The sequence below is a fragment of the Lycorma delicatula genome, chromosome 4 (genome assembly GCF_047948215.1).
Source record: "Lycorma delicatula isolate Av1 chromosome 4, ASM4794821v1, whole genome shotgun sequence".
NCBI classification, from domain to species: domain Eukaryota; kingdom Metazoa; phylum Arthropoda; class Insecta; order Hemiptera; family Fulgoridae; genus Lycorma; species Lycorma delicatula.
Window position 1 is genome coordinate 89,030,090 of NC_134458.1, and position 19,993 is coordinate 89,050,082.

General features: G+C 28.0%; 2 protein-coding genes across 10 annotated transcripts in view; one reads left to right on the forward strand and one right to left on the reverse strand.

The window, feature by feature from the left end:
- The window catches only part of LOC142323633 (cysteine dioxygenase type 1), a 45,016-nt gene that overhangs the window by 8,441 nt on the left and 16,582 nt on the right, over window positions 1-19,993 (reverse strand). For all 3 annotated transcript variants that reach the window (XM_075363553.1, XM_075363554.1, XM_075363555.1), the window contains exons 2-6: window positions 18,835-19,123; window positions 18,477-18,604; window positions 15,066-15,194; window positions 12,434-12,603; window positions 9,075-9,114 (exon numbers count right to left, since the gene is read on the reverse strand). In XM_075363553.1, the coding sequence (XP_075219668.1) occupies window positions 9,079-9,114; window positions 12,434-12,603; window positions 15,066-15,194; window positions 18,477-18,604; window positions 18,835-19,106 (735 nt within the window). In that variant the 5' untranslated portion in view covers window positions 19,107-19,123 and the 3' untranslated portion in view covers window positions 9,075-9,078. The remainder of the gene's footprint in view (window positions 1-9,074; window positions 9,115-12,433; window positions 12,604-15,065; window positions 15,195-18,476; window positions 18,605-18,834; window positions 19,124-19,993) is intronic.
- The window catches only part of LOC142323634 (uncharacterized), a 101,777-nt gene that overhangs the window by 7,318 nt on the left and 74,466 nt on the right, over window positions 1-19,993 (forward strand). For 3 of the 7 annotated variants that reach the window (XM_075363563.1, XM_075363556.1, XM_075363562.1), the window contains exons 1-2: window positions 16,569-16,701; window positions 17,263-17,397. The gene's annotated coding sequence lies outside the window, so the exon portion shown is untranslated. Of the gene's footprint in view, window positions 1-13,423; window positions 13,590-15,950; window positions 16,002-16,568; window positions 16,702-17,262; window positions 17,398-19,993 lie in introns of those variants that run through there. The other 4 variants (XM_075363557.1, XM_075363560.1, XM_075363559.1 and 1 more) reach the window with 3 other exon arrangements.

Consider the following 19,993-nt stretch of genomic DNA (forward strand, 5'->3'; position numbering starts at 1 on the left):
ATGTTCAATGAGGAAAACATGTTCCTCTATCGAACGAACCATAACATTTTTTGCAACTATTGATTCTGATAAACAAAATGCACGTTCAGTCACAACTCTACAACTGATGTCTTGGTTTATTACTGAGCAATGCCCAATGAACTCATAGGGTAACCAACCTAATGCTGAAGGAACAGAATGCATCACATAATTCTAAAGTATACTATACAGCGACTTTCCGAATGTACTGTATTTTCTGGACCCTTAGCAAAATTATTTGTTCAATATTATCTTTAATTTGACTATTCAGAAAATATCAGAATATTTTAATTTTAGAAGGTATTACCGAGTAGGTGCCAGCCATTAGGCTTATAACACTGCTGCTGTACAGGAAAAAGAACCACCAAGTCAGTTGATAGACAGCCACTCTGACATATCACACCAATGGTGTACTAATTGAACAGGTCCTACTATCCTCAGTATGGCCTAGCAGGGTCTGACTTATGCCCACAGAACCCAAATTAGGGAAGAAGGGATCAATTATAAAGAAAATTGGGTTGGTGGAGGGGAAGGACTACTATTTGTGAATGATCTGTATAAAGATGAGACTGTGCCATCCAGGAGCTCAAGGGCCCCTCCAGGCAGCAGGTATCCACACATATATAATCCCTTAAATATCAGGGCAATTTACTTTGATGGTAAATGTAAAAATATGTTATACAATACTATATCTAAGGAAAAACTTGGAAAATGAATCAAAATGTTAAAACTGATCTTACTTTTCTGTAAAATTTAATAGTGAAAATGTAAGTCAGTTTTTTCAAATAATTTTGTGTGTATACACTTAGGTATTTTCATTTGTATTTATCTAGTCATTAGATTTTCATTTTATTCATATTATGTCTGCTAATTCAAACCAATCCCTTTTATCATTAAATTTAATTTGTATTGTACTTATAAAATACTTTTTAATAGTATGACTGAACTAATAAAATTATTATTTTTTTGAGTAATATGAGTAATTATTTTTAAATCACAATTAATTGTTATGTTAGTTCATTTAACACAAAGAATGAACTATGACCAAACAGTTATTGGAGTAAAATAACAGAGAGAATGCCTTAGAGCTATTTTGTTCATAAAAATCTAGAACTAGATTTTTACCTTTTGTAAATGCAAGTTTTCTCTTTGTTATTACTTAAATTGCAGTGCACTTTTTACTATTCAAAATAATATTTTGCTATTTGTGAATTAGTGGGTGGATATACATTTTTAAAAATATTTACATGTATAAATTTTATGGCAGAATATATGAACTATAGATAATCCAGAAAAAGTAGTCAGTAGAGTTTAAAATTGTGGTGTAACAGGGATGTTCAGAATTAGGTGGGTCAGTAAAGTATGAAATGAGGTCTCAGGATGAATTAGAGAAGAGAGAATTTATGATTCAATTTTGTAAAAAGAATGTCAATGCATTCTTTTTGTAAAAGAATGACATTGGCATTTAGGTATCAAGGTGTAATGAATTTGGTTTTAGAAGGATGAGTAGGAGATAAAAAACAGTGAAAGCAGATACAAAGCATAGAATGTGTAAAGACTGATAATTAAAAATGTAGAATGTTAAAGGGATGTTGAGGTTAATACAGTGCACTGAATAGAATGGAATGGAGTTAATTCAACCAATTAAACAACTGAAAAAAAGTGTGGGTGCTCATAAGAATGTTTGAATCAATTTTAATTAAATTTACAGGGACACTAACATTCATTAATATTGTGGTTATATGGTTATTGTAACTTAGCTTACACTCTTGTATGATAGCGTTGCCCTCAAAGTAAAAATTTTATGATGTGTTAATTATGTTAGTTTTAAATGAGATTCACATGCTGAGGAAATGATTTCAAGATAGGCGACAATAACACATAATTATACTGCTTTACATTGTTTCTAGTAAAGTAGTAATGATGTTTTTTTTTTTAATACAGTGTGAACTGAATTTTAACAATATAGTTATTACATTACTGTGTTTGTAGTGCCGTAATAGAAGCAGAAAATTATATTATTTATAATTTAATATAATTTTCACAATGACTAATGTGCATGCAAGGTTTATTTAATTTCTTCATAATGTAAACCAACTGGACGTTGAGAGTTTTAGGTTAGCAGAATTTCATTATCAGGATTGGATTGTATTAGTTTCTAAAAGTAAATCGCCTTGCTCCCCTTCATTGTTGAAAACATTGAGCCAGCTGTACTGCTACATAACCCTTCTTTTAATTACTACACCACATCTATATTAGCCCTTATGTGCTTATTATCATTTTAATTTTCCATTTGAATCAGAATCACTAAATTATTTGTTTGGAAAAAAGAATTAATCATCATTGGTTTTTCTTTTTAAATTCTCTTTATTGTTATTTCCATCTGAATTATCTTTGTTTTGTACACATTCTTTAAAATCACCACTGTCATTGTTGTTGCCATTCCTTAAATTATATACAGTATCATTATTCAAAATCTTTATTTGTAACATTCCCTCACATCCCTTATATTAATTTTCTAAATTAATTATTTTTTGCAAGGGTAATTAATGAAATTTCTTGATGTTAATTTAGACACTGCAACCTTTTAAAGAGAGATTGTTTATTTATCTTTGCACTTTATCATTTATTTGTTGTGTCACATTTTCCTGTGCAAATAAGTTTTGTCTGTTGTTGATGCCTAGGCCATTTCATAAACAAGCTATTCTTAAATTAATCAGTCAATTGTGTTCTACCTTCTAGCAGGTCCTCACACAACATGTCTGGTAAGTTCTCACTTTACAGTCATGTTTACATCAAGATTCTGTGCCAGTCTCTTGGTGTTATTATATGTTCTGATCTTAATTGAATCTGTCATCTCATACCTCCTTCCTCTTTTCTTCTCTCTATCTACCATTCCCTCAATTTGCAGTCTTCAGCAGACATTCTCTTCTCTACCAGTGTTCTAGCCAATTCATCTTTTCTTTTCCTAAATTTTTAAGCCTCTACCTTTCTTTCCCTATTCTTTGCAGTACTTCATTTCTTACTTTATCCCATCTTACGCTTTAATTTTTCTCCCTATCCATGTTTTATATGCCTCTAATTTTTTCTTTCATTCTCCTGTCTTAATGTCTGTGTTTCAACACTGTATAGTGCTACATTCCATTAGCACTTTGTTAGTTTCTTCTTTAATTTTTTGTTTAATGGTTCCTATGTTTCTTCTCCTGTTCAACCATACCTTCTCCCATTAAAACCTTCTTCCCCATTTCTACTCTAAGTCTTATCTCTGTTGTATGACACATACTGTGCATCCTAGATACTTGACTTGTTCACCTTTCTCTTTTTCCTCACCATTCAAATTAATATTTACTTTTTTACTGTTTCCTTCTAATGTCATACTCTTATTTATTCTCATGCCATATTCTTGACGTTTTTTGTCAAGATCTTCAACCATCTCTGTCACCCTTTCCTTACTATCTACTAGCAGAACCATATTATCAGCAAAAATAAGATATTCCATTCCTTCCACCCACACTCACTCTTTTTTCCCATCAAAATATTCTTCAATTATTTCCTTCAGATATAGGTTAAACGGAGTAGGTGACAAGCCACACCCTTGTTGACTCCTTTTCCAGTTCAATTTGTTTTCTTTTCTCTCCTGTTCTTACACAGAGTTTAAATAGTCCTTCTTACACATTATTATAAATGAGTATGAAAGGGGATTGTACACCCAGGTCTTTGCCCAGGATTGTTTAATTGCACCAATTCTATGACAATGATATCATCTCAGGGGTTTGTAAATAATATAAACATTGATTTTAGATGCTGTTCTTATTATGTTATACCTTTAGACTTTATATTTGGGCTTTGTTATATCTGATGTATTGTACTGATTAGACAATTGATTAGGCAATTAAGTTAATCAAAAGGAAGATAAATAATCCACTAAACTTGGTTCAGTTATGTTACATTTCGTGAAAAACTAACATAACAAATTAAAAAGAAATAATAAAAATTATTGTATAAAGTTTAGTTATAAAGTTATTATGTAGCAGAACAACCAACTGATATTTTTTTTAACAATATAAAGTGTAAGAATGAGGAGTCCTATAGGGAATTGAAGGGATTATATTTTGAAACTGGCCAGTTAACACTATAGTATATATTAATTTATAGTATCTTTTATACAGGTTTCATTTACAAAATATTTATTGGTATAAGATGCCTAACTAATTGGTTGTAATAGGCAAAGTTTGTGTATTTATCAAATCTCAATATGTTAATGACTGCTGTCCAATCGCACCACTATATATTTGGTTAGATAACATAAATATCTTCTTTTCTGCCAAATATCTATTTGTATAAAGTTGATTTTTTTCTGCATTACCCAGATTGTCATTTTCTTGACAATTTACATTTTGTACAAAATTGTGACAAATTAACCTGTTAACTAAGTTTATTCACTCAGTATGTAAGAGTAGTTGAACTGATTTTAACAAAACTTATAAGTTGAATTTATCATCGCTGTATTATCAAAAAAAAATATTTACAGGAATTCCCTCTTTTCTTAAAAAAAAATAAGTAGTTTTCTGACATTAACATATTAAAGCATGTTAGCTTAGAATTTAAAAAAACAATTAACAGGAAATCATTTTTAGAACCTTTAAAGCTTGTATGTCATGAATAGTGTGTTCCATAAACAGATTTTTGTCTTTTATAGGATGTAGATATTTTTTTATTTATTGATTTGATTGAAATTTTGTATGGACACACAAAAGTTAAGTATCATAAAATATCAGCCTTTTTCTGCTGCATATAAACAAAATGGTGACTTTCCACAGAATTTTAATTACATTTTATCATATGTTTTTAATGTAATATCATCTATGACACAGGTTACAGCTTACTGATGTGTTGGTGAACAACTTTTTCATATTTATAAAAAAAAAAAAAGTTAAAGATTAGTAACATATACTTTTTTTAATTTGTTTAGAATTATCTTTAAAAAAAATGGCTCATTCATTCAAATGAAAAGTTTAGTGTTTTGTCTTGGGTTGTATCATTTTAGAATCTTTGAGCATCAATAATGTGTCTTACCTCTACTGGTACTAATCCTTTAACATCAGTTGCAAAGTGGAAGATTTTCACTTGAATGGTAGTGGAACAAGGAGTATAATAGAGTAATATATCTACCTGGCTTTCAGATATAGAAAAAGAAGAAACTTGTGTTTGTTTACTGCAGTCTCCTGAACAGCCATATTTGTTAGAAAGTGTTCTTTGATAATTGTTTCAAAATCTACTGGGTAGAGAATTGTTAAAAAACTGATGAACTTCTTTGAGATGCATGTTTTTCATGGCCTTCTTAAAAATGATGTTGATAAATTAACAATTTAATTCTCAATTCTTAAATTAAGTGAAATTGATTTTAATGGATCTTTATGTTGTATTTATGGATGAGACTATCTTATTATGGTAAGGTGGAACAACTATTATTTTTATTATGATGCCACAAACCTTCTCTAATGAAACAGAAAAAATTTTAATTTTAAATGATTCCAATTTTGGTTACTTACTGCTAATACTGCTGGATTTTGCTTTTAAACCTCTGTGAAAACACCATTATGGTTAAAAGATATTAAAATGAGTTAAATCATCACATTATGCTGCATATTACTGTTTTAGAGGTAGAGTTTTCAACTCGTTAGTACCTCTCCTAATTAAAACCCTTTTAAAATCTTCCTAATTGATAGTATTCTTAATGCTGACAAGGAATTAAAAAGTCATAAAAAAGACATTTTTCAAATCCCAAGAATTTTTATCAGGCATACTGTCTTTTTTGAAGTTTAGTCAACATTTAGCTGTGATAAGGTTTCAGTTTGAGTATTTATCCTCATCCTGTACTCTTCCTACAGTTATGGAAAAATTTCAGATTATTTTATTAGTAAATATTATATGGTTTCATTGTGCAGTAGATTTCCTTTGTTTAAAACTTTAATATTTTGTTTATATGCAGCAAAAATACTTTTTTTTAAATATATTTTGTGACTTTTTTAGCATGTTTCCATCCATAACTTCAGTCAACTCATTGAATAGATGAAAAATCTCTGAACATTATCCTCTAAGGCATTGTTTCTTAACCTGGGGGCTGCATTGATATGAAAGGGTGGTTGTGAAATTAGCTTACAGCATTACACATAAACAATAATGAAATCACTTTATGATAAAAAAAGTTTTTGTATATACTTTTTACTTATATTTATAAGTACACATGTAAAGAAAATAAATTAATGAGATGATTGTGTTTGTTTTTCATTTAAAAGTTACTCCATACGTTGATCTATGTTAGAAACACACAAAAGAAAATTGTTTTGAAGTCATAAAAGAAAATCCCTATATTTAGTTTTTAGTGCAGATATAGATAAAAAACCTTTTTCACAAAGATAATACGTAGTGAGAGGGATTAATATTTTGAGTGCTTTTGTGTCTAAATTTCTATATTCACTTTGACAAGCAAGCCAAAACATATCTAAATATTCACATGTGAATTGTAGTTGCAATTTTGTATTGGCAGACATTTTGATGAGCTGGTTGTATTTCAGCTAGTAACTTAGCAGCTGCAACAGTGTATTCACTAAATGGATTCAGTACCCATCACTTTGAGAAATCATTTCTATCTTTCAGGAAATGCTTCTCCAACTGAATTTTTAGTTCATGCAAATGCATCTGCATGCTATCCAAACTGTGGTGAGTGAATATTAGTGTCTTTTTCAATATAATTGGAAATGACTGGAAACATACCAAAAGTTTTGCTTTGAAGGCGAATAATCCAGGTATCAAGCTTCTTTATGAAACTATGAACTTTGTCATTAATAAAATGTTTTTTTCATGTCCTTGTAAATTCACATTCAAGTCGATTAAATGCTGTCGATTAAATATATCAACTAAGTAAGCCAAAACCAGTATATACCATTATTGTGTAAAAACATTCAGATTGGCGTTTGTTTATTCTGGAAAAATATTATTAATTCATCTCGCGATTCCAATAACCAGGTTAACACTTTCCCCCACAATAATCATCTGACTTCTTTATGGAAAAGAAGAAATTTTTTCTTTTCTTCCATTTCATCACTTAGTTTAACAAACAGCCTATTCCGTAATGGTAGAATTTTAATAAAATAATCATTTTACAGCTTTACAAAGAATATTTTCAGATTTTCCCGCATATTTTTTTTTGGCAAGAGCATGTTTGTGAAGGAAGGAATGCGATCTTTTCATTTTTTCAGAAATCCACTGCATTTTCCTGTTATCGCCTTTGCACCATGCTGCAATACATTTTGTTCAGTCTATGTTATAGTTTTTAGGAGCTTCTTAAAAAAAATATTAAAAACACATTGTCATGCTACATGATCAATTATTGATTTGCAAAACAACATATATTTTTTTTACTGATCTCTCCCTATTGCATTCATATCTCACAAAACATAAGAATTGAGAAATGTTAGCTACATCTGTTAATTCTTCAAATTGAATACTAAAAAATTCACTTGTACTCACTTGCTGATTATCTGACCATGAACATCAGCAGCCATATCATCGATTCGCTTTGATAATATATCGTTAGAAAGCGGTATTTTTTTCAGTTTTTGCTTTTTCTACACCTGTTAATGCACTGATCATATCAATTTCAGCAAGAAATATGAGGTTTTCTGTGATTGTATGTGGGAGGGTTTGGACATCTTAGCTACTTTTAATGCCATGAGATAAGATGCTTCAAGTGTACGTTTAATATACTATTAGTTCAGTATGGCTTGATTTACAAATAGAAGACTGTTGATTTCTCAAAGTATGTAATTTGAAAAATTCCAAGGGTTTGCTGTTATGATCTAGATGTGTAGTTTCTAGGTGTCAAATTAATTTTTATAGCTTCTTGTTTTCACTCTAGAGGATTTGAAAAGCAAACAACGCACTGTGGCTTTCCATCCAATGAGGTAAACCCATAATTTAAATTACTGTCATTGTACAATCTTGTCTTTTTACCAATCGAATTCATTGGATGTAGATGGTATACTTCATTTTTTCACAAATTTATCAATTGTGCATAAGAATCTAATTGAAAAAAAATAAACTGTTACACTGTTTGATCGCACACTAAAAAACGGAAACCTCAATTATTATTATTTTCAATGAAACTAGACTTTTAAAAACTTTAATAAAGGCACACGATGCACGCTTCACATTCGAAACTAAACTGACATTCTGCAATCCCTTATGCCTCTTTTATATTGCAGATGGCACAATGTATTCAAACGTATGATATGCATGTACAAACATGATGCTGTCACAGCGAATATTATGCAAGCAGACCAAATTACAAGGAGCACATACACATCAAGTTGGAACCTGTAAATTGCTCATGTTTGTATACTTCATGCATGTTCATTTGCGTCACTATCAACACAGCTAAATAATTTTAACTAGGTTTCATTGGGTTGGGGGTGCAAAATATTTATTATGTATTTTCTTTTTTACTTTTTGTGGATTGTGGAGCTAAAAAGGTTGACTGAGAATCACTGCTCTACAGGATACACTACATTATTTTAAACTTCTGAGGGTGTATTAACCTTTCTGTAGTAAAGGTTTTGTGTTTATTTTCTTTGTCTTAATTTATAACAGTGACTTCATTCACTTCTGTAGAAATAATTTTTGTAATGTACTTATAAATGAACCTTAGTAAATGAATTCATGGGTAGAAATTAGAGAATAAAATATAAAACAACATTGTTTTTTTTTTTTGAGGGAGTGTACTATGGTAAAGGTGTTGTACTATGGTAAAGGAGAAAGGTTTTAAAAAATATAAAATAGCTCGTAGCATATTTTTGCGCATTTGAAAGCCAACATACTTTTTTGATATGAAATTTGCTACAATATGTTATTGATAATATTTTGTCTGATTTGACTTGGTTCAATAGGATTTTAATGTGTAACTTTGTTTATCTTACATATTACTTGAATGATAAAATTCAATTTTTAAGTATAATTAAACATTTATGACAGATTATTATTTTTCAGTTACTTACTAGTTTAAACATCTTCTGGTACAAACAAATCTTCTAAATCCTACAAAAAAAAAAAAAAAAAAAAAATGGTGAATAAAGAAAACAGAAGCTGATTTAATAACATTTTGTCATTGAATTTGTGTTTCTAGGTATTCCCTAAAATTTTACTATTTTTAGATTTATTATTTAATGCAAGTTAACCCTAGAACTGATGAACTGATTTTGCAAGTGTTTGGAGGGTGTATTTTTTTTGTCTTAACCAAGATTTAGTTTTGAACTCCTTAATTTTTTCTTGATAAAGAATTAATTATTAATGTTTTCTTCCTTATGGTATATTTTGCCAAAAAATTAATATATTGATTGCCTTATAATAGGTTTATGAGTTGCACTTAATTCTATGTAGGGACCAAGTGAACCAGCCATAGTTAACATTTATTTCTAAGCTGTGTGCTATAGCATTCTTCATCACATATCAATACACAATATATTGTTTAAAGATTGTGGCCTCATTGCATGATTTTAATCATGGAAACTAACCCCCATGATGAAAAATTGTTTTTACGTGTTATTATTTATGATATATTACATCAAATAATTACAGAGAAAATTAAATCTAATGCAATTTGTTTTTTTTAGTATATTTTGAAAACTCTGAAATTTTGTGTTCAGTCTTCACTTCTTAATGCTTAAAGGTGGCTTTTAACTAGAACTGTAAAACACTATTATAATTTCATAAAACTAAGCATGTTTATATAGATGAATTTATTATTTGTTTTTATAACTATTTCTTGCGTAATTAAATAAATATAAGATTACTAAACCTGTGTATTATTTATGTAATTTATTTAATCATTTAACAATTTTGATAGCTAGCCATCATCTTCAGGGTATTATTGAAATAAAAATATTTGTAAACAAGAGGTAAATATTAAAAATTTAAAAACATGACTGCCGAAATAAAACATCCCTCTTTTTTCTGGTTTGGTTCCATCATAATTTTGTGTTGTAGTAGCAAATACTACGTTTGAATTTTGAAAAGTGGAAGACTGGTTGCGAAGATGTAACATTTTAGAATAACCTTTATCTGTTAGATCGAGAGTGTAACTGATGTATGCAAAAGTTAGCCTTCAACCTAATTACAAATACCCTGTCTAAATTCTGAAAATTGGACAATTGTTTGCACAGATATTATAAAAACACCCCATTGTATCTCCCAAAACAGTGCCCCAGGGGCACCCTGTTTGTTATCAATTGATTGATTGGTCTAGCCTCACAAGAGGTGTTTACAACACCTTACCGTTCTATCCTCACAAGCAGTCCCCCATGGGAAGCCCATTATTATTAAACAGAATTTTTTAAATTTATTTAATATGAGTTTTTTTTTATTTAACGGAAATTTAATTCTATTATTTTGTAATATTCATTCGATTGATTTGAATAATTCAGTTCAAACCTAGCTCACACAGTAATAGAGACTCACAGTTCATTAATTCAATTCATTAAAGTTTGTGCTTCAACTGCCAAATCTCCACTACTACATATATATTTATATAAATATATATACATATTTATATAGCCATTCCCGGTAATGTAAGAATTCCAACGCGGGGCCATATATCTAAATCATTTCGACCGTTGAGCTGCTACGATGGAACAAATATATATTCATCTTAAATACATTACACTCCTTTTTGGGCAGTCATGTAAAAGTATTAAAATTTCAATTTAAATAATATATAAACAGATTAGAATAGTTAAAAAATGTTTACATGTTCATAAATCATCTTCCAAATGAAAATTTGTTTTTTAACGGAAGATGATAATTAACCTGTCAAACTATTTTAATTTTTCAAAATATCTTTTATGAAGATATTTTATTTCAGCACTACTCTGAAGTTGATTAGTGGCCATTGCAAGAGTAAGTGATTAGATAGATTAAACAGACTTGTGTAAATAATAAATTGATTTAATAATTTCATATAAATAAATCAGTACTTCTATATGCAAACAATATGAAATACATTTGTACACAACTAATTCTATTAGACAAATACTATTCAAATCTAGTATAAGTTTTATGCAAATTCTAAATGTGCTTCTTCCCAATTTTTTAAAAAAGCAGCAGCAATAATTGCAACTGTAATTACAATGTAGAAACTGTGAAGTTAAACTTTAGTTAAAACCTGGTTCAGTTTGCCCTAAAATAATATATTTTTTTTTATTTTTGATATGTTTGATTTGTATTTTTGATTTTTAATTGATAAAGTTAACATTGTTGCTATCCCAGAGATGTTGATTTTAAAATAGTCCATAGATGATCAGTTTTGTTGGGGACTGACTACATCATAAATGGATAAAGGATTAAAGAACATTTTGGCAACTTCTATTATTATTTAGCTACTGGAATAGTTTTTCACTTGAGTAAATATTTTGGTATTTAGTGAGGTAACTGTAAAGACCAACCACTATATTATCAGCATCACATTGAAGAGCAATTGTCAGAAGTTCTGCTTGTGTAAAATATCTAGCAGTGTGGATCACATTTGATGTCACAATGCTACTCATGAGTACACCAGTACATAAAGACAAATGAGCAGTGATAAAGACAACTGCTTTTGAGATTCCTTGTGTTGAGAGTCTTGACACTTGCTTCATGAAAGTAATTTGATACAGTAAAGTAATACATTAATAGTCGGATTACTTTCAACACTTCACCAAAAGCACCTTTAATTTCTTTGATTTAGCCTAACTCATTCTTTTAAACATAATTTGCACGTATAACTTGTTAACATTTTTTGGGGTAAAGAATATAAAGATACCAGGTAAAAAGATGGGGTACATTAATTTGTTGCTCAATTCTTTTTTCTTATGGCTTTGATGCAAGTAATAGTACCCCCGGGGTACAATTGATATTCATAATCTTGCCTCTGAGAATGATGTTCTCTATATGACTGTGATAAACAGAATGAAGATGTTACTCATAGGGCTGAATATAAACTACATTTTAGTGGGCTTCATGTGCTGATATATAGCTGGATATTTGGATCATTAAAGAAATTAATGGGAAACCATTTCACTATCATTTTCCCTAATAAGTATGGCAAAGGATCTTGTTATGCTTGAGAATGACTGTTATTTTCAGTGTCCTTTGATTCATTCAAAGTTATTTAAGAACCATCACAATTTATTGTAGCACTTATATATATATATACCATAATATTTGGTTGGTATTCATATTTTATATTTCATGTGCTCCATTAAATTATGTCTTGAACTATATTTGACAATTAGTGTTATAAAATTTATTAAATAATATGGTGGGGAAGAACAAAAATGTTCTTAAAATATTATAAATAAATATACATGTACATTTTTCTTACCGCATTTCTTTTCTTTCCAAATTTTGACCAGAAAGTAACTCTACATTTTGATCGTTGACCAGTTCGCTGATTGAATACAGAGCAGCTGTCAAATGGAGGACAGTAAAGGTGTAAACTAACAGCTGTATTACTGTGACTTACATTTTCAACACGGTGAAGTCCTAATGAATCTGCAAGATTTTACAAAGTATATTAATTTCTACATAATTGGGGTGAAATATTTCTTCTAAAGATAAATATTGATCTGAGTGAATTACACAATATTATTTTAAATAATTTAAGATGTTAATTATATCCTACCAATTTCAATTGAAATTGGCATTATCACAAATGAAATTGAAGGTAGTTGAAAATTATTACTAATTCCTGGCGTATTATTTATTAAGAAATGCGTGTCTATTAGTCTCACATCCCCACAGGTGATATTTTTTCATTGAAAAATCATTGACCGGAATTAAACATTCGCCTTCGAGTATTTAGATGTACTGTATGATTCTATAATTCAATTATTTAGAAAGATAAAAAAATATATTCATGTTAAAACTAACGAGGTAAATATATGAATTATTTACGTTAATGCATGGTGATTCTAATTACGTGAACCGGGAAGATTATTCTTATATCGTTTAATACATTCCAGAATTTCTTTTAACGAAAATTACTTTTAAAAAAACACCCAGATGTATATTATTATACAATTTAGACATTTATTTACGTTATTTATGATTTACGGAAATTTACTAGTGGATTCATCCATTACAACGTGAAATTATGTAAAAAAAAATGTTCGTATTCTGGCATTCATCCTGCTTTTAACCTGTTTGATTGTGGTAGTACGTAGTGCTATCTGAAGAATTGTTTTGCAACTAGGTTTAATAACATCGAAACTCCTTTTTTCTTCTTTGCCTTCTTAGAGAAAGAATACAAAAAAGATTAATTTTAATTCTGTGAAAGCTGAATGTTCTATAATAATTTAAATGTTAGCAATACTGACATTTATAACTTCCTTGTAGGAAGTGATTGAACTACGAAGGTATGAAGCTGTTAACGGTGTTTGAACAATTAACTGAAAAAATAATTAAATTCGCATGATTTAAACCGGTATTCAGGTAATTTTAGTGCCTTAAAAATTTTGCGGTTTACAAACCAAACGATGGTAAGATATCTCATTCTCTTGTGGTTTTAATAAGTGTAAATATTCAAGTAGTATTCCGAGGTATATTTTCAAAATCGTTCTTACGGTTATTAAGAGGGGATAGCATGTCTTGATTCCTTAATTTTATTAGAATTTGTGATACTGAAGCTACGAATAAGGGATAAGATTCCCTTACGATGTTCAAATAACATTAAGTTAAATATCTATTTTAAAAGAAAAAGTTAAAGAACTGATCATATATTTTCAGATAAACTGTTTTATTTTCAACGTGCTTAACACAGTCACTATACATTCTGTTCCCAAGAATTGTTATTGGGAAGACAATCTTCTCTTTAAGGTGTTTCAAGAAAACCGGTCAATTGTTATTAAAAAAAAAAAGAACAAAAAAACTCAAGTTATTTGTAGTTTGTTATAGTTTCTGTCTAGAAGATTATCATTTAATGACAATTTTTTTAAATATATTATTTTTTTATTAATATATACCTATAATGCCAACTAATAAAAATCATTTCACCATGGTAGTATAAAAATAATATTTTCTTATACATTTTTTTATGGTTATTTTATTATCTAAAAATTTTCAGTAGCCAATTTCACTTTACTGAATATGTTTGCTTGCATTATTGTGCGTTCAATTTAACCTTTTCTACTTCATTTCACATTTAATTGCAACATTTCATGCTGGAATCATAACATGTCATTTATGTTAATGATTATAAAACGTATTTTTCTCTTGGATGTCTGGCTTATTTTACAATTAATTAAATTGATAAATAATAACAATTTTTAACCTAAAAAACAAGTTTTTTCTCTAATTTACTAACAATTTGCTTACTTTTTAACAATTTTTTTGTGTTGTTTTTTATATATTCATTTGTGAGTCATAAAAGCTGTTAATATGATTTTGGAAGAAATAGTTTTTGTAACTAATACAGACAAGTTGTAATGCCTTTTGTACTAAGGTAATTTACCTGATTCCTGTAACTTTGTAATTTTATACATGTACATTGATTTCATGTAATTTTATGCTCTTCCATCATAGTCCATAAGTGTGATGCAACATGTTCACAAATATTTGATTATGAAATTTATTGTTGAGGTTATCAAAATGTGACAAGTCTAAACTGGAGATTTTATCAAAATTTTGTACAGTAATTTTTTATTATTAATTTATGTAAATGGGCCTTATTAAGGAATTTCTAATATTTTATTTTAGTTTAAAAACTGGTTTACCTGTTTCTTCAATATATATTTTTTTTAATTCTGTGGAAAAGGATGTATTTAATTTTCTTTAAAAAGAAAGTTAAGGTTTTTAAGATAAAAACTTAAGTTATCTTTTTATGTATAAAAAAAGCTGATATAAGAATATCAACAAGTTTTTATAAATTAACTATTAACTTTTAGTTTCATTAATTCATTTATTGAATTTATGATTTGGTGATGTTATTGGAAAGAATATCAAGTGTTTTATTTTACCATTTATGTAGCAGACATCATTTGTTGGTAAACATGTTCGTGACAGTTCTTTGAGACTTTTGTCGTCTTCAGGTAATTCAGTCTTTTTGTCTTCATTAGGCCAAGCAAATCTTATCTCTGTCAGTTCACCTTAAAGAAATGAGAAACTTTGATGATTATAATGTTAAATAAATAATCATTTTCATATGCTTATATTCACACACCCATTTACACTTGTTTACAAGTCTGTATTTTATTTTTAAACAAAATATTTAAGCATATGTGTTATATTTAATACAAACATGTGTTGTATTTTATTGTGTTAGTAAGTAATGCATAATATATTCGTGGATGTTAAACATATTGAATCCATTTAAATATAATTACAAAAATTATTGTTAGAATAAAACATGAGGTTCATGGAGAAACCACTTTTTTGTTATTCATAATATTCACTATTTACTTTATTTAAAAAAATGAAATGTTTATATTTTGTTTATAAAATATCCAAGAATTTAAAAAGAAAAATCTATATGATCATGTTTAAACATAATCTGAAAAAAATTGAGGTGAATAACAACAAAAGTATTATCTTCACAAATTTTTAAGCATGTCTTAAATTATTTTTGTAGGAATTGGAATATTTAAATTAAATATGTATACTTACTACATATTCTATTGAAGCTTCAATTTTATTTTTTTGAAAAACAAAATATTGTGTTTCATGAAATATTGTATAAAATAAATTGTTATATTTTTCTCAGTTTCTTCTCTCTTCAATTTGTATATACTTGTTTGTACAAGCATATTCATCAGTGTATTTGTTATATATTTCTATTTAAAGACTTGATGCAGAGAAACAGTGTTTACTTATCAGTTATACGACTGCTATAAATTCTTTGCGTAGCTTGTTATAACATTGTAACAGATGTGCAAATTGTACAGCTTGAAATACAGGTAAACTGTTAATGTGATAACAGTGACTTCTGTTTTTGAAATTCTTTTAAAACAATTGCATAAACTCTTACATTTCTTTTGTTAATTGTCGCCACTTAAATCATTTTCATTTTTGCAAGATAATCCTGTTTGTTTAAATGTACAAAATGAAAAATACCAAGTTGATTTATTTAACAATTTTAATTTTGATATTAATCACGGAGTTATGCAACTTTACTACGATATAATTGAGATATAGATTTATAATTTAAAAATAAAAGTTTTTAAACAGATATTATTTGAACTTGTAACTTTTCATTTTCAAAATTGTCTATATTGTGTTCACTCTAGAGCTATCCAAACTTAGTTGTCTGTAGTAGCAAAAATTATTATAGCTATGTCATTGTGGTAATCTATTAGACCATATTTTGACTCAGTTTGCTTATAATGTCTTGATTTATTGTTTTTAAAGATTTATTTACTACAACAAAATGTATTGTATTTGTATATTTTATTTATATTGATCAATAATAAATTGATAATGTTGTGTAACAATGAGGCAATTTATACTGAAGCAGAGCAGTTTGTTTACTAATGGATGCCTCTTGCATTGAACATGATGTAGTCAAAGCGCTTTTTCATATAGTATTTTTATTAACTCTTCCTTATTTAAATATATTTGCGATATATCTGAGGGTATGATGGTAAAAATGAATTAAAGGTAAAGTTAACATGTAAACTAAAGATTAAGAACAACATAACTTGTAACAGTTGAATATAACCTTAAAAATCCGTTAAATATTTATGATCTTGATTTATTGTTATTTTACAAGGAGATTGTTAGTTCTGTTGTAAATTATTCTGTAGATATTGCTAGTTCAGAGAATTACATGACAGAGAAATTTACTGTTCAGGTACAGTTAAATTTTTACAAGAATTTCTATAATTGGTGAAAATAAAAATTACAGTTAAAGAAATACAAATCTGAAGAATAACTGGTATAGAAATCATTTTAAGATCAGAACATTTAAAGATAGCCTTATTTGAAATGATATCTTTCAGTTTATGAGCTGGCTGATACAGTAAAAAAAAATTGAGAAAAATTATAAATAAAATTCAGTGTGAATGAGATCATTGATTCTATAAAATAATTTACTATTTTCTAAAAAATATTATCTGCAATTAGTAACTATTTATGCATTTCCCATTTATTTTTAAATTGAAGTTAGAAAACATCAAGTGAAGAATCAAAAATATTTATTGCATTGTTTATTTGTTGCAGAAAAGTAAAAGCCTTCATGTGATCTATGAGTGTGATTAGGCTTTTGAATAATCTTGTCAGAAAATTTAAAAAAAATACTACTTAATGGCCATCTGTAGAGTTTGGACCACCTGTTGAAATATTTCTGCTGCTAAAGTAAGTAAATCTATTGTGTTCATATTTAATTGATTAAGTTTTCTAAATTTTATAAAATGATAATAATGGGATATGTTTTTATTTAATTTTGTGACTTATTAAAATTTAGAATTATAACTTGAGTTGTACATATATTTTTGCTAAGTTATTTTTGTTTTAGAATCTGTTATATTTTTGTCATATTTACAATTTGCTGAGGGATTAATGTAATATGCAGGTATGTTTAAAATAGTATTACAGTCTACTCTACACTGCAGCCAAGTATGCTGAAAATTTAAGTTGTTAGTAAAAGTGTAATTTCAAAAGGGTTTAATAAAAACTCTTAATGTTGTACTACTAACTTTTTCTCGTTGAATAGATGCATATTACTTTCAGTGTTCAGCATTCTGAATGTTCTGCTACACTATTGGATTTTGATTTAAACTAGGTAAAGGAATGGAGTAATGTAGGTAGAGAAGGTATAAATATGGTTGTAGGAGGTGGGGGTTTATGAATCTTGTGATTCTGCCATAGAATAGAAGACAAGTTTTGTATTATTACATTATATTCTATGTATATAATCGGTTACAGTCAATTTGTACACTTTGATTTGGTAATCAATGTTATAAACTAATAGAATTGCTCCCCTTTCCTACCATTATTAATACCTCTTTCTACCTTCAGTACTCTTCTCCTGTTATACCTACCTTGAACCAAGGTCAAATAACAGATTAGAAAATTGAGAATGCTAAATACCAGAGTAACATGTATCATTTCATCAAGAACTTGTGATTTCTACAAAAGTGCTTTTTTATTAATTAAACAAAAGTTTATAGTTGAAGAATAGATTTCATATTAAGGAATTGGCTCTAAATTCAAATTCATCAACTTTACTGTGATCATATTATTTTGTTTTTATTTCAAATAACTTTCTGACCTCTTTATGTTCAATTAATATTTTTCTGATTCAATATGTGATAGGATAAAATTATCTTAAATAATGAGGTCTAAATTATTGAAGTCTCATTACTTTTCATTTTTATTGAAAAAAGTTAATAAAAATGAATTGTTCGTTTTCATAACTGATAATGGATGCATACCATGAAGCATTTTCATAAAACAGTGCGCATTAGAGTGGTCGTGAATTGCAGACGCGTGACCTTCACCCCAACAGAGAATCATTAAATTGAATTTTCCATTTCCTTCATCTACAAGGTTTCTTGTATACCTAAAACATAATTTAAAGAAAAAAATATAATGATTTTTATTATATAATCTTTCTGTAATCATATCTTTTAATTGCTGTGAAATATAGAGAAATATATTTGATAAAATATAATTGGAATCAATCAAATTGTATTTTCAAGTAAAAGAACAGCAGCAATATATTTTCTAATTTTTAAATAATAAAAGAAATGTTAGTATTAAATAATATGATGTGTTTAAAAAACAATTTACCTGAATCGATCAAATTTTGCGAATTTTTTCCATTCAGATGGATTACTTTTATATGAAGCCATTAAGTCTTGTACATATTCAACATTAACTCTATCATTAGTGAATACTTCATGTAACTCCTTAATCAGTTCTTTCAATGTTTCACATGTTGGTACTGGCCTATCATCTTTCATTAATTCAGGTAATGCTGATTTAATAATACTTAAGCTACCTAACGGAGATTCTTCATTTTCTCTTTCAATATTGTAATTTTTTTTTAGTTCTAATGTCATTTTTTTTATTTTGTAAGCTGAAAAATAAATGTTGTTTATTAATAACATTAAGGATTTAGACTGAAAAGTAATTAATTTAATAACACAATTCAAACCATATATTTTGTTTTGTGGAAATGGTCTAGCTTTTCACCAAATGCACTGATTTTGATGATTCTTTCTTGTTTTGTAAGTGAAGCTTCTCTGGTGGGTCCCATAATTATTTATTCGTAATAACTCTTGTTTTAAAATGGAAAATTACATAGTCTAATAGACATTTAGTACTTTCTGTTTGTTACTGTCATTAGTTATTATTATTAGATTGTTGTAGCATAATGTTGTATTGCCTTATGACATTCTTTTATATGAAGTTGAAATTGATTGGAAAACTTGGGTAAAAAATAAGATATATTCCCATGTTTCAGAGAGCCTTAGCTCACACTCAGAAGTAGTCTTATGTTGTTTCTCTGCATCCAGTTTCTTAGTTTTTTTAAGATGCAGGCTTCTTACCGTTTGTTCTTCTTGTAGAGTTTGTGTTTTTTGTAGACCCATCAAATAAAAACGAAAATTAACTTTAGAAAAATAAAAGTAAATTATTTTTAAGTTTATTTTGTGTTTTAAGGGAAGTTCAGTGAAATTAGTTCAACATGGTTCCTGGTTAATGATTTTATAAATCTTGAAATATTTGTGTGCAATTTACATTAATGGTAATCTATTTCTTCTCATTATTGACAGAACAGGGTTGAAAGAGTGGTATCTAAAACTATCTTTAAGATTTGTTAAAAACAAATTATTATTATTAATATTACCAGGAAAAGGTTGATTTTGGGACAGGACACATGATTTTGTTAAATGTTTTTGCCGATTGTAACTAAATAAAGTTCATGAATTTAACATACTAGCAACAA